The 15,313-nt window shown below is 39.3% G+C and overlaps 1 protein-coding gene across 1 annotated transcript; it reads left to right on the forward strand.

The window, feature by feature from the left end:
* The first annotated feature begins 11,756 nt into the window (after positions 1 to 11,756).
* On the forward strand, positions 11,757 to 13,752 carry LOC121226331 (uncharacterized). The gene is made up of 4 exons (XM_041110335.1): positions 11,757 to 12,409; positions 12,521 to 12,794; positions 12,857 to 13,119; positions 13,302 to 13,752. The coding sequence occupies exons 1-4, from the start codon at positions 11,757 to 11,759 to the stop codon at positions 13,750 to 13,752; spliced, it is 1,641 nt and encodes a 546-aa protein (XP_040966269.1).
* Positions 13,753 to 15,313: the final 1,561 nt, after the last annotated feature.

Raw genomic sequence — 15,313 nt, forward strand, 5'->3', positions numbered from 1 at the left:
AGGTGCCATCTTCAAACTCGACTGATAACTATTATTGTGGGCAAACTCTACTAATGGTAAATATTTTTCCCAACTACCTTGAAATTCCAGTACACAGCATCTAAGCATATCTTCAAGTACCTGAATAACTCTCTCTGACTGACAGTCGGTTTGAGGATGGAAAGCTATACTAAAACTCAACTTTGTGCCCAAAGCCTCCTGTAATTTCTTCCAAAACCATGAAGTAAATCTTGGATCTCTGTCTGAAATGATAGATAACGGTACCCCGTGTAGTCTGACTATCTCCGAAATATACAACTCGGCCAACTTGTCAAGTGAATAATCCATAGAACTGGGATAAAATGAGCCGACTTCGTTAACTTATCAATCACAGCCCATACTGCATCTTTCTTTCTTGGTGTCAATGACAATCCTGTCACAAAATCCATAGTAACTCGATCCCATTTCCACTCAGGGACTAGCACAGGCTGCAATAAACCTGAAGGTACCGGATGTTCGGCCTTTACTTGCTGACAGATCAAGCATCTAGAAACAAACTCTGAAATGTCCCTTTTCATACCTACCCACCAGTACATTTTCTTCAAATCATTATATATCTTTGTACTACCTGGATGAATAGACAAAGAACTACTATGTGCTTCTTGTAAGATCTTTCGAATAAGCTCATCATTCTTCGGTATGCATACCCTATCTCTGAATATCAAACAACCGTCAGAACTGATCTAAAAATCTGACTCTATATCCGACTCACACTGATCTCTTTTGGCTAACAACTCACTGTCATTTTTCTGAGCTTCACAAATTTCTTCAAGAAGCATCGGTTTAGCTCTCAACTCAGCTAAGATAAAACCATCATCTGATAAGGTTAGATTAGTGTTCAAAGCTCTTAATGCAAACAAAGATTTCCTACTCAAAGCATCAGCAACAACGTTTGCCTTACCTAGGTGATAATCGATCACTAGCTTATAATCTTTAATCAACTCTAACCATTTTCTTTGCCTCAAATTCAAATCTTTTTGAGTCATCAAATATTTCAAACTTTTGTGATCAGTGAATATGTGGCACTTCTCACCATACAAATGATGTCTCCAAATCTTCAGCGCAAAAACAATGGTAGCTAGCTCTAAATCATGTGTCGGATAGTTCTTCTCATGTGGCTTTAGTTGTCTAGAGGCATAAGCAATTACCTTACCTTCCTGTATAAGTACACAACCAAGTCCATTCATGGACGCATCACTGTAAATCACAAACTCCTTACTTGGTTCTGGTTGTACTAAAACAGGAGCTTTAGTCAACAATGCTTTTAACTTGTCAAAACTCTGTTGACACTTTTCAGTCCATTCAAACTTGACATCCTTTCGCAGCAACCTTGTCAGCAGGGTAGCTCTCATGGAAAATCCCTCTACAAATCATCTATAATATCCGGCAAGACCAAGAAAACTTCTAACTTCTGATACTTTCTAGGAGGCTTCCAATCAACAATGGCTGAAATCTTGCTTGGATCAACCTTGATACCTTCACCTGAGACAATATGTCCAAGAAAACCAACTTCTCGTAACCATAACTCACTTTTGCTGAACTTGGCATACAACTGATTATCTCTCAGAATCTGTAAAACTGTTCTCAAATGCTCTGTATGCTCAGTCTCATCATGAGAATAAATCAAGATATCATCAATGAACACAACTACAAACTTATCCAAGTACGGTTTGAAAATTTGGTTCATTAAGTCCATGAAAATGGCAGGAGCATTAATTAAGCCAAATGGCATCACAAGGAACTCATAATGACCATACCTAGTCCGGAAAGCAGTCTGCAGGACATCTGACTCTTTAACTTGCAACTAATAGTATCTGGATCTCAAATCTATCTTGGAGAACACAGTGGCTCCCTTCAATTGATCAAACAGATCATCAATTCTAGGAAATGGATATTTGTTCTTTACTGTTACCTTGTTAAGTTGCCGATAATCTATGCACAATCTCATCGATCCGTCTTTCTTTTTCACAAATAGCACTGGTGCACCCCATGGTGAACTACTGGGTCTTACAAAGCCTTTATCTATTAATTCCTGCAACTGAGCTTTCAATTCTTTCAATTCCAACGGGGCTATTCTATAAGGAGCAATATAAATGGGCGTGGTACCTGGAATCAACTCAATACCAAACTCAACTTCTTTAACAGGAGGCAAACCTGGTAGTTCTTCTGGAAACACATCGGGAAACTCACATACCATAGGCACTGATTCAATTTTCAATTCTGGATCTTTAGTGTTCAACACAAAAGCAAGATAAGCTTCATACCTTTTTCTCAAACATTTCTGAGTAGAAATAACAAAAATTATGGCAAATGAACTATCTGACTCTTCTGAATTAACCCGAAGAATTTCACCATTTTCACATTTCAATTCAATGAATTTCTTTCCACAATTCACTATCACATCATGTGTAGTCAACCAATCCATACCAAGAATCACATCAAACTCATCAAATGGCAATAGCATGAGATCGGCTAGAAAACAGTAGCCTCTAATCATCAAAGGGCAATTTCTAGATACTTTATCTAGTAATACATGCTTGCCTAATGGGTTCGATACTTTAATCACAAAATCTGTAGATTCTATAGGCATACTCATACTAGGCATCAATTTCATGCAAACATATGAATGGGTTGAACTCGGATCAATCAAAGCAATAACTCTAGTATCATGGAGAGAAAATGTACCCGTAATCACATCGGGGGAGGATGCCTCTTCGCGAGTACGGATAGCATAAGTCCTCGCAGGTGCTCTAACATCTGGCCTCACTACTAAATCTCTAGATGCACCTCTATTATTTGCCCCAGCTCCCAGATTTCTCAGTGGTCTGCCTCTAACAAGAGCTTTTGCTGATCCTACACTCGGTATTGCTTCCCTTTTAATCATCTCGGGACACTCCCAAATAAAATGGTCTGGTGCACCACATCGGAAACAACCTGTCTCAGTTGCTCGACACTGACCTGGGTGACGTCAACCACATCGGGGACACTCTGGTCTATCTGGCTGAACACTGCTAATACTTGCAATCGAAGAGGTCTGAGATTTCGGAATCATAAATCTTCTACCTCGGTTTCGGCTAGAATATCCAGCTAAAAAATTAGATCTAGTGGAGAACACTCTAGGCCTCTTGGATGTAGACTGAAATGACTTGCTCATTAGTCTATTCTTTGTGTCTTGCGCCTCAATTTCAACTTTGCCCTTTCTTTTTAACAGCTCCTCTGCCTTACAGGCTCTCTCAACTAGGATAGCAAACTCTTTTATTTCTAGGACACCAACAGACAATCGGATATCATTATTAAGCCCATCCTCAAATATTTTGCACATAATAGCCTCTGTAGACACACACTCTCGAGCATAATTGCTGAGTCTAACAAAATCATGCTCATATTCAGTCACTGTCATATTGCCCTGTTTCAACTCTAGAAACTCTTTTTTTTTCTGGTCAACAAACCTCTGACTAATGTACTTTTTACGGAATTCCTCCTGAAAGAAGTCCCAAGTGACTCTCTCTTTCTGTACAACTGATACAAGTGTATTCCACCAATGGTAGGCCGAATCTCTAAGGAGTGATACAACACATTTCATACATTCCTCAGGTGTGTAGGATAACTCATCAAAGACTCTGATAGTATTCTCGAGCCAAAATTCTGCCTTTTCTGCATCATCATCTTTTGTAGCTCGAAACTCTTCGGCTCCTTGTTTTCTGATTTTATCAACTGGTGGTTTTTCTCTTATAATCGTACCTATGATTGGGGGAGCTATATGGGTGGTCTGATGATCATGAGGGGGTGGAGGTCTAACAGCTGGATTCGTTCGAACGAACTCAGCAAACCATTCATTCACAGCTTGGAAGAAGGCTTCTCGAGCCCCTCCTCCCTAACTAACTGTAACAGCCCTTTCACTACTATTTGGTGGCACCGTCCCTTCTGCGGGAGCGGCACGTTACTCTCTACATCATCTGCACCAGCTTGTTCGGGATCCATAACTATAAAAGAAAACATTTTAAAATTGTCAGGAGTCGTCACATTATCAACACAAAAGTATGACATGTATAGCTAGACTCTTACTCATACTAAATATTCTGAGAACCGACTAAACCTTTGATCTGATACCAATAAATGTAACGCCACGAACCTGAGACCGTTGCCAGAGTAGAGCACGAGGTGTTAACGGACTTAATTCATTAATTAAACAGCTCAAACAATTTATTTTAGAACTTCTAGACAAGCTGGCTAACTGCATCACAGTCGCTTAAAAATTCATATATCAAGTTAAGAAACTCAAAATACAATTCTGTAAATTTTCCCTGAAATTAGACTCATATATCTATCAACTAATTTTTTTCTAGTGGTTGGGCCAACTAGTACAGTTTATTAGTTACATTCTCCCCTATTTCATGGTTCGACTACTCTGACCCCTGTGTATTTCAAATTAAATATCTCCCTGTACAGAGTTTCAATTATTATGTCGTTTGTTTCTTATAAAATTAGACTCAATAAGGAATCTGTGCATTTAAAGCATGACTTCTAATTATCTTTTTACAATTTTTGGTGAATTTCCAAATTCAAAATAGGGGATCCAGAAACCACTCTAGCCCTGTTTCACAAAAATTTAAATATCTCATAAAATATAACTCATATACCTGTCTTGTTCCATCCATATGAAAATATACTCATCAAAATTTAATTCTATATCTCATTCACTATCTAAATCTATTTGTACTATTTTTAGTGATTTTCCAAATTCACGTCATTATTGCTGTCCGATACTGTTTTAAAGCTAATTTCACCTTTTTCATGATTTCCATGGAATAACTAGCATTTAGGCATACATAACACCAAACATGTCCTTGATTAGCCATTCCAACAGCTAATCATTATCAAGCATTTACGTACCATTCATCAGCCATATCATAAGATCATACGCACAAAATGGCTACGATTCTATACATGCCATACTCAAAATGAAACGTCTAGCTATACCAAAATAATCCTCGTGATAGTGTGCCCGGACCTCCGATGTGCTTTACGATCCCCGAGTTAGCTTGACAAAACTATAGAAAGAAAGAAAATAAAGGGGGTAAGCATTAAGCTTAGTAAGTTTGCATGCAAATAAATAACAACATTCATAAGAATTATCTTACTACTTGGCCTGATACTACTTAATGCAACTTCATTAATTGTCATAGACATATTTTAAACTTCTTCACTTACTCACTTACTTAAATACTTACTTACTTAATGAAATTTATTAATACATTTTACTTACCTTTTTCCTTATCAAGCATACATGAACATTATGTACTTACCTTTGCTCTTCTAGCATGAACTTGTCTTACCTTTTTAGTATAACTCGTCTTACCTTACCTTACCTTGATATTCTCTTTAAATTTTCCCGTTGAACTACTTGGAATACTAAGGATACGCGGGTACCTTACCATTGCTATGAATTGTCATGGTCTTACGTGGTATCCTTTTTAAAACTTACCATTGCCATGTCATGACATGGTCTTACATGGTATCCTTGCCTTATGAAGTCACCAATGCCATGCCTTGGCATGGTCTTACATGGGACCTTTGCCTTATAGTAACTTATCAATGCCATGTCTTGACATGGTCTTACATGATTTCCTTTCCTTAGAAACCTTACCAATTTCCATGCCTTGGCATGGTCTTACATGGTATCCTTGAACCTTAATGTCATGACATTTTTATCCCACACATTCCTAAGGTTCAACCGGGACTTTCTGAAATTACTTCTCCGTCAATTCATGCTTGAGTCTTATTTGAATAATTTCATAAAATAAATATACACATGCTGGAATTTAACAACATTAACATAAAATAATAGAATATTGCATTTATTTACCGCAAACTTACCTCGAAACAAAATACGATCAACTATATCGATTTAGTCCACTATCTTTTTCTCTCCTCGGTCTAACTCCGGATTTTGTTCTTCTTGATCTATAATAAAAGAAATTTAGCTTATTTAATACTCACATTTATTAAAATAGTCCTTGACCAAAACTTTGGCAAAATTACATTTTTGCCCCTAAACTTTTACATATTTACACTTTTTCCCCAAGGCTCGGAAATTAAACTTCATCCTATTTTCTTATGTTTTATGACATGCTGATCATTTTTCCCTTCTATGACAACATCAAATTCTCACTCTAACATGTACTTATGACTATTAGGTATTTTTACCGATTAAGCCCTTTTACTCGTTTTCACTTAAAACCGAGTAGCACAAGTTGTCTAACATAATTTAAAACCTCATATTCTATCATAAAGCACCAAAATACACAAATTTCACCTATGGGTATTTTTCCAAATATGAACCCTAGGTTGAATTATTGCTACCATAAGCTAAATCAAGTTACTGGGACTCCAAAAACGTAAAAATCATTAAAAACGGGGCTTGGAATCACTTACTATGGAGCTTGGTAGTTTGGAACAAGCCCTAGATATGGAGAAACCTTGAAATTTCAGCCTAATGTAGAAGATGGACAAAAATTGGCTTTTAATTTTGTTTTTAATTCATTTTAATAACTAAATGACCAAAATGCCCTTAATTAAAAACTATGGTGTTTTATTTTCCTTTAGGTATTTTTGTCCAAACTAGTATAATGGTCTAATTACTATCCAAGGACCTCCAATTTAAAAACCCATTACTCACAAGTACTTAATATCTTTGTGAACTAGAACACACATTTTACAACTTTTGCAATTTAGTCATAAATATCAAATTAGACCCTCTATCGATAAAATGCAATCATGCCATAGACCTTAAAATGATAATAAAATAAATTTTTCTACCTTGGATTTGTGGTTTCGTAACCACTGTTCCGTTTAGGCCCTATTTCGGGATGTTATATGCAGTAGTGACGATTTGGGAAAGGGCGCAAACTTTAAGTAAAGACTTTCAAATTTTTAACTTGACCGAGCCTTCGATTGTCCCTTTGAATCCGATGAACATGGGCTGGCAAACCCCTTTGGCAGGCTTTATCGAAGTGAACGTGGATGTGACTGTTTCGAATGGTTGCAGTGGTTTTGGTGTAGTCGTAAGAGACAATGATGGTTTTGTTCTGGGGGGTTGTTACAAGTTCAGGAATGAAGCTATGGATGTTAGCTGGGCTGAGCTGAAGGCGTTTACTACTGGATTAAAGTTGGACGAAAAAATTAAATGCGACTCAGCTTATATTGGAATCGGACAGTGCAACGCTAGTCAACAAGGTTAACAAGCGGGCGCAGGATATTACCATATTGGGCCAGTGCATTAGGTAAGAGTGCGAAGCCTTTAAAAGTTTTAATACGGTCCAAGGTAATTGGATCAATCGTCATTGTAATACTGATGCGGATTCTTTGTATACTTTAGCTATTATGAAAAAATGTGATTTGTACTTTGATATGGATTATCCTGAGGAGATCCATAACTTTATCATTAATGATGCAATAAAATGAGGTAGACTTTTTGCTCGTTTTTCTTTCAAAAAAAGAATGTTGCCTGGTAGTAGATTGACGAAGTGTTTTTAGCTCTTTAAGGGGTAGAGATCCGCTGCCCCCCGACGTAGCCCCCTCCTACCCAAGGTGGGGTACATCCTCAGCCCCCGTGGGGGTCAGTTGTCCTGCAACGACTCATCAAAGGTGGTGGGTCGATCGCTGGCGCCAGTGACCGGGGTGATGATCGAGCCCGTGCCCGTAGAAATGTAGCCAACGACTCCAAGACCAAGTTCTCTATATCGAGAAAAGATCTCTTGGGGTGGCTTATGCATTGCTATAGGCTCGAGCTTGGCTTTCCCATTCTCCCTCGTTATGTTAGGGACGCCTTCTACCTCCAAAGTTGGCAACCACTCAGCGCCTTGGCCTTGCCTGGATTCGAAGCTGCCCCTGACCCCAATACCAAGTCTCTTTGACGACAACAGCTCATTAGGAGGAGTAAGTTGAATTTGTAGGCTCGGTCTTGGTTCGACCAAGTCCCAATGGAATTTTTCCCCTTGTAGTTCTCATGCTAAGCGGTTGTGGTGTGCCCTCGTTTCATTATTCCTTCTGCTCCCCTACTAATACATTGGTTGGGTGAGTTATTGGCCGGTGTGCGTGGGTGCTAATACTAGTATGCAATGGGCATATGAGTGGTGTTTTGGTTGTCTGTATTGGTAGGCTCCATGCTACTCGCATCGAACTGTCGAGCCGCACTCCTCTTCATTGACTCCCTTTATTCTAATTGAACCCAAGAGGTGCGATTGGGATCCTGTGTTGCATACCTAAGCCAGATGGAATTATGTATGTGTTGCCATCCCTTCTCCATCTCGTGCCCTTTTGGGTGCATAGTGAACCACAATCGTGTCCTATGTCTTGAGTGTGCCCCCTTAAAATGGTATGGCCTCATTGGTGTAATGGTGCTCGATCCTGCTTTCGTATGCGAAAAATATTTTTGAGAGTAGGGTTTAGGACCTTGTCTCTCGATGGCTATGCATTTTGTCTCTTGACACAAACGATACTCGTGCTCTATTCTGACCTTTTTATTGCTCACAAGGTAGGTTGAGGTCCATGCAGTGCCGACGTCGTGGAAGAATGCTATCTGGTTGATCCTGCTAGTAGTCATATGCTTATCTCAAAGATTAAGCCATGCATGTGTAAGTATGAACAAATTTAGACTGTGAAACTGTGAATGGCTTGTTAAATCAATTATAGTTTGTTTGATGGTATTTGCTACTCGGATAACTGTAGTAATTCTAGAGCTAATACGTCAAACAAACCCTGACTTCTGGAAGGGATGCATTTATTTGATAAAAGGTCGACGCGGACTTTGCTTGTTGCTCTGATGATTCATGATAACTCGACAGATTGCACGACCTTTGTGCCGGCAGCGCATCATTCAAATTTTTGCCCTATCAACTTTCGATGGTAAGATAGTGGCCTACTATGGTGGTGACGGGTGATTGAGAATTAGGGTTCAATTCTGGAGAGGGAGCCTGAGAAACGACTACCACATCCAAGGAAGGCAGCAGGCATGCAAATTACCCAATCCTGACACGGGGAGGGAGTGACAATAAATAACAATACCGTGCTCTATGAGTCTGGTAATTGGAATGAGTACAATCTAAATTCCTTAATAAGGATCCACTGGACGGCAAGTCTGGTGCCAACAGCCGCGGTAATTCCAGTTCCAATAGCGTATATTTAAGTTGTTGGAGTTAAAAAGCTCGTAGTTAGACTTAGGGGTGGGTCAACCGGTCTGCCTCACGGTGAGCACCGGTCTGCTCGTCCTTACTGTCGGTAATGCATTCCTGGCCTTAATTAGCTAGGTCGATCCTCCAGCGCTGTTACTTTAAAGAAATTAGAGTGCTCAAAGCAGGCCTACGCTTGTATACATTAGCATGGGATAACATCATAGGATTTCGATCCTATTGTGTTGGCCTTCGAGATCGGAGTAATCATTAACAGGGACTGTTGGGGGCATTAGTATTTCATAGTCAAAGGTGAAATTCTTGGATTTATGAAAGATGAACAACTGCGAAAGCATTTTCCAAGGATGTTTTCATTAATTAAGAACGAAAGTTGGGGTCTCGAAGAGGATCAGATACCGTCCTAGTCTTAACCATAAATGATACCGACCAGGGATCAGCAGATGTTGCGTTTAAGACTCCACTGGCACCTTATGAGAAATCAAAGTCTTTGGGTTCTGGGGAGAGTATGGTCGCAAGGCTGAAACTTAAAGGAATTGACGGAAGGTCACCACTAAGAGTGGAGCCTGCGACTTAATTTGACTCAACACGGAGAACTTACCAGGTCCAGACATTGTAAGGAGGGTTCTGGGGATGTTGATTTGTTTTGTCTGGTCTTATGTTTTTGGTCTTTGTTTTAGCTTTTGATACTATTTGGTGCATTTATTTTGATGCGAAAGGATCTCATATTGATTAACGCTGGAAAAGACGTTCTTGCAGTGCCATCGAGCGATCTTCACGGTGATTTTTATCCTTTTTTGCTATATTTTCTTTCGATTCTTAGTGTTTTTGGGTGCGTTTTTCAATGTTAAAGTGTGAAGTGCATGTTTTATTTGGGATAAGTAGCTAAAAGCTTTGTGGCAGGTCCCATGGTGGACAAGAAAAGTTACAGTGCGGTTGACTTTTTTACGTCCTTTTTTCATCATTTTTTCATTGATTAAGGGTTTCTTTTAAACCCTATTATCTTTTTGATTGATTTGTATGGATGTACGGTTTTCTTTGCACGTTCTTTACTCAGTTTTGTTATCTAAGTTTTGTATGATTCGTCTCTCTTATCTCCAGTGTGGTTTTCTTTGGGTTTCTTGTTGGAATTATTTCCTTTTAACTGGGCTAATTTTGTGAAGTAAATGTAGTATATTAGCATCTTTTAAGTCTTTTTGCTTATTATCTGGATTCGTGTTTTTGGTTGTCTCTAATTTTTTATAATAAGCAAGTTTACAGGTTTCTTTTTACGTAATGTTAGATTAGTTTGCTGCGTTTTTGTCTTTTCTGTGTCTGCTAGGTTTTGCTATCTTACAGGTTTTGGTCTCTGGGCCTATTTTATTCTTCTTTCTTGCCTTTCGTGGAGGCATCCTTCTCGTTTGGCTAATGGAGGAAAGGCCTGATAGTGATACGAAAATATAGACGGATGAGATAAATGAACTCCCGGGGAAGTTGAAGTTCTCGGAAGAAGAATCGATTCAAGTTATGAGCAAAAATGGTGGAAAAAAGTCTAAGGTTTCGAGTCATGGACTATGGGCAAGATTATGGCGATAGAGCATCTGAACAGAGAAGCAATATACAGGGTGTTTAGGTCACTTTGGTATATAAAAGAAGGGTGGACTTTGTTGTATTAAAAGAAGGGGCCGTCATAGTCTAGTTCGGATGCTTGGAAGATCGAAGCCGAATTCTTAATCTTATGCCTTGGTTATTTGATAAATGCTTATTCTTAATGGTACCATTTATGAAGGGAAAGAACATAGATTCTTATGAATTTTGGCTGTCGCCTTTTTGGTTAAGAGTCTACAATATCCCTATAGAACTCATAGATTACCAACTAGCATTGGAAGTGGGGAACGCCATAGGTGAGCTGGTGGTGATAGATTGGAAGGATAGAAATGGTACGTGGACAAAATTCATGAGGCTAAAAGTTAAAATCGATATCTCAAAACCATTGAGGAGGGTTGTAAAGTTAGCGAGCAAAGATGGTGGAGAAACCATAGGGGTTATAAAGTATGAGAGGCTCCTCAATTTTTGTTATGTGTGTGGGATGATAGGACATACTACTAAAAATTTTCAAAACAGTAGGGCAAGGGCTGGGATAAATAATTCAAACTTCCAGTATGGAAGTTGGATGAGGATTCCTAATGTGAACCCAAATCAGGAGAGGAACATGAGGAGAATTGGGGTGGAAATTGTTAAGAAAATAATCTCTGCAAATGAGGACAATGAAGAAAGTCAAACAAATTCAAGGGATAAAAGTGGGCAGTCTTGCCAGAAAGAAAATAAGAAGGGAGGTGAAAAAGGCTCGATATTGACATCCCCTGTGGAAAAAAGACGTCACAAGCTAATACATGATAGCATGGGATGGTTAAAGCATAAGAGGAAGCGAATGAGGGGGCCGAATGAAAACAACAATGAAGAGAGCCCATCCAAAATTGTTAGGAGGAGATTGATGGAGAGTGTTTCACCCTTTAAGGCGGTGGCTGGAGATCAACCCCGCTAGGAACCATGAGTATCATATGTTGGAACTGTCGTGGGGTTGGGAACCCTGCGACAGTTCGTGATTTGAAGCAACTTCTCGTTGCTAATGATCCAAATATTATTTTCTTTTGTGAGACTAAAATCAATGCTAATAAATTTGATTCTATTCGTAGGAAGTGTAGAATGGAGGGATGCTTGGCAGTGAAGGTGGAAGGCAAAAGTGGGGGGCTGGTAATGATGTGGAAAGATAGCAAAATGGTCGAGATTCAAACCTACTGCAGCAACCATATTAACTCGTTGATCCATGTTGAGAATGACAGTCCCATTTGCTTCACGGGCTTTTATGGTAATACCGACCCTAATAAAAGACAGTGCTCTTGGAATATGCTTAGAAGGGTTGGAAAGTCTGTTAAGGAAAAGTGGATCATTTGGGGTGACTTCAATGCTATTCTTGATGAAGCGAAAAAAGAAGGGGCCAGGAGAAAGTCAACTGTACTTATGGAAGACTTTCATTTGGTTGCTGATGAGCTGTCGATGGTGGACTTGAAGATGGACAATGGGTGGTTTACCTGGGTCAACAATAAGGAGGGTATAGCAAGGGTTAAAGAGATACTTGACCGTTTCCTTATGTCTACTAATGATGTGAATAGCTTCCCTTTCCTGGAAACTAGGGCGATTCGGTAATCCAGCTCTGACCATGATGCGATCATCCTAAACACCGAAGGTAGGAGGCCGAGAGATATTCTTAGGGATCTTAGACTCTACTTTAAGTATAACGTCTGCTGGACTAGAAATGAGGAAGCTAAAATGATTATCAAGGAAGCTTGGCAAAGCGGTACTCAGGAAACCATGGAAAAGATTATGAATGTGTTTAAAGAGCTTGGGAGATGGCGGTATATGAAGCTTAAACAAATGCATAACCAAATTGGAAGCTTGCAGGCAAAGATAAACAAAATTATTGATGGCCAGGGGAGTAATTACGAGGGAAATAAACTCAAAGCTATGCGGTTAAAGCTTGGAAATTTGCTGGATACAGAGGAAAAATACTGGGCTCAAAGGTCGAGGGTTAATTGGTTAAAAGAAGGGGATATGAATATTCTTTTTTTTCATGTCAGAGCGTTTAACAGGAGGAAAAAAACAACATTGCTAGACCTAAAGATATTAATGGCTTCTGGAGAGAGAACACGGTTGATATTTGCAAAGCCATCAATGAGTATTTTCAACTTTTGTTTAAGTCAAATTTAAATTCGAATAATGTGCTTAACCTTGACTATATTGAGAGGTGCATTTTAGGGGAGGAGAATGACAAATTATTGAAGGATTTTATGGACAGTGAGATCAAGGAGGCTTGCAGTCAAATGGATCCTAGGAAAGCCCTGAGAATTGACAGGTTGTTGGGAAATTTTTTTAAAGAAAATTGGGACGTTGTTGGAGAGGATGTTATTATACTGTGCCTTGATATTCTTAGGGGAGAAAAAATGTGGACTGTTTAAATGATACCATTATTATTTTAATCCCAAAAATTAAAGAGTCGGTGGACATGACTAATTTTAGGCCCATTAGTATTTGCAGGGTGATATACAAAATTGTTACCAAAGTGCTAGCCAACCGGATGAGGGAAACGCTTCCGTTATGCATTAGCCAAAATCAAAGTGCTTTTGTTTCGAGGAGGATGATGGTCTATGATAACATTTTGATTGCCCATGAGCTAGTCCATTATCTTCAGAGTGGGAAGAATGGTTCTAATAAAGGGTTCGTAATTAAGCTCGACATGAGCAAAGCGTACGACCGGGTGGAGTGGAACTTCATTGAAGAGGTGATGAAAAAAATGGGCTACGCTGATGAATGGGTGACGAAAATCATGAGATGCGTTCGACTAGTTCGTTATGTTGTGAAGTACAATGCTATCCTATCTGAAACAATTGTGCCAGAAAGAGGCCTTAGACAGACGGACCCTCTCTCCTTATCTTTTTTTATTTTACATGGAAGCATTTTCAAAGCTGTTAATTCATGCTCAGAATAATAATATGCTTAAGGGTATTCGGGCTAGCATAAATGTGCCTCGTATTAATCACCTCTTTTTTGCCGATGATGCTCTTCTTTTTGTTCAAAATAAAAAAAAGGGGACGTTTAGGAGATTGTGAATATTATTGCAAGTTTTAGTAGGGTTTCGGGCCAAGAGGTTAATAAGGATACGTTTATGATTATGTTTAGCCTAAAAACCCTAGCGGACCATAGGCATCTTTTTAGCTCTATGCTTGGGATGCGTACTGTTGATAAGCTTGATAGTTATCTTGGGCTTCCACTACCTGTTAGTAGGAAAAAATCTTTAGCACTTAGTTACATTATCAATAGGCGTACATGTAGATTAAGGAGCTCTTCGAAACATTTGCTTTCGTACGGAGGGAAAAAGGTCTTCATCAAGGCAATTATTCAGGCTATTCTGACCTACGCATTTTCAGTTTTTTTGGCTCTAAAAGGCATTATCGAGGAACTTCATTTACAAATGGGAAGGATGTGGTGGACTAATAACTACAAAGCTCGCGGGTGGGCAATAATGGCGTGGGAAAAAATGTGTTACCCGAAGGGTATGGGCGGCATGGGCTTTCAAAACTTACACCTCTTCAACTTGGCTCTCTTGGGGAGACAGGTTTGGCAACTTATGTCTCAACAGGACACTTTATGTTTCAAGGTCTTAAGTGCAAAGTATTTCCCGGATGGGGACGTGTTCAGTTACAAATGGTGCGATAAACCATCCTTCACTTGCTTGAGCATTGCTAAGGCGGTTGACGTGCTTAAGGATGACTTTATATGGCAAGTGGGAGATGGCAACATGACAGATTTTAGACGGGACCACTGGGGGGTTGAAGGCATTACAGGGGAGTCAGCTTGTTGGTGTCCTTTTACGAATAATGAGAGAAAAGTCAAAGACTTGTGGGACTATAGAAACAGGCAGTGGAAAAGGGAGAGCGTGATCGAGATTTATGGTGATAATTTGAGGGACTGCATTTGCAATTTGTCCATTCCTCATAATGGCATCAAAGATACCAGGACATGGATTCAAAACCCACACGGCATCTACACTTCCAAATCAGCTTATTCTTGGATGATTTTTAAGAAAGTTGGTTTCGGTCCCCATAGATTTTTTTGGCGCTCCATCTGGAAACTAAAGATGCTCCCAAAGATTAAAATTTTCAGCTGGAGAATATGTCACAACATCCTCCCAATGTTTGATAATATTGCCCGTATTCGCCAGGGTTTCAATAATATATACCCGAGATGCCAAAGCAAAGATGAAATGCTGATTCATACGATGAAAGACTGCCCAAAGGCTCATGAAATCCTTGTTGCTGGGGGTTTAAACAACAAATTACTTGAAGGGGTTTACACCGACTGTATCAACTGGCTCGAAGATGTGTTTTGAGAGCTTGACAACAAGGCTGCTGTCGACTTTTTAACTCTTCTCTGGAATGGTTGGAATGATAGAAATAATCTAGTCTTTAAAGGTAAGATGGATGCTGCAGTGATGATATGGGAAAGGGCGTAAACACTTAATAAAGACTTTAGAATTTTTAGCTTCATCG

Source organism: Gossypium hirsutum, unplaced genomic scaffold (assembly GCF_007990345.1).
Source record: "Gossypium hirsutum isolate 1008001.06 unplaced genomic scaffold, Gossypium_hirsutum_v2.1 scaffold_121, whole genome shotgun sequence".
Taxonomy (NCBI): domain Eukaryota; kingdom Viridiplantae; phylum Streptophyta; class Magnoliopsida; order Malvales; family Malvaceae; genus Gossypium; species Gossypium hirsutum.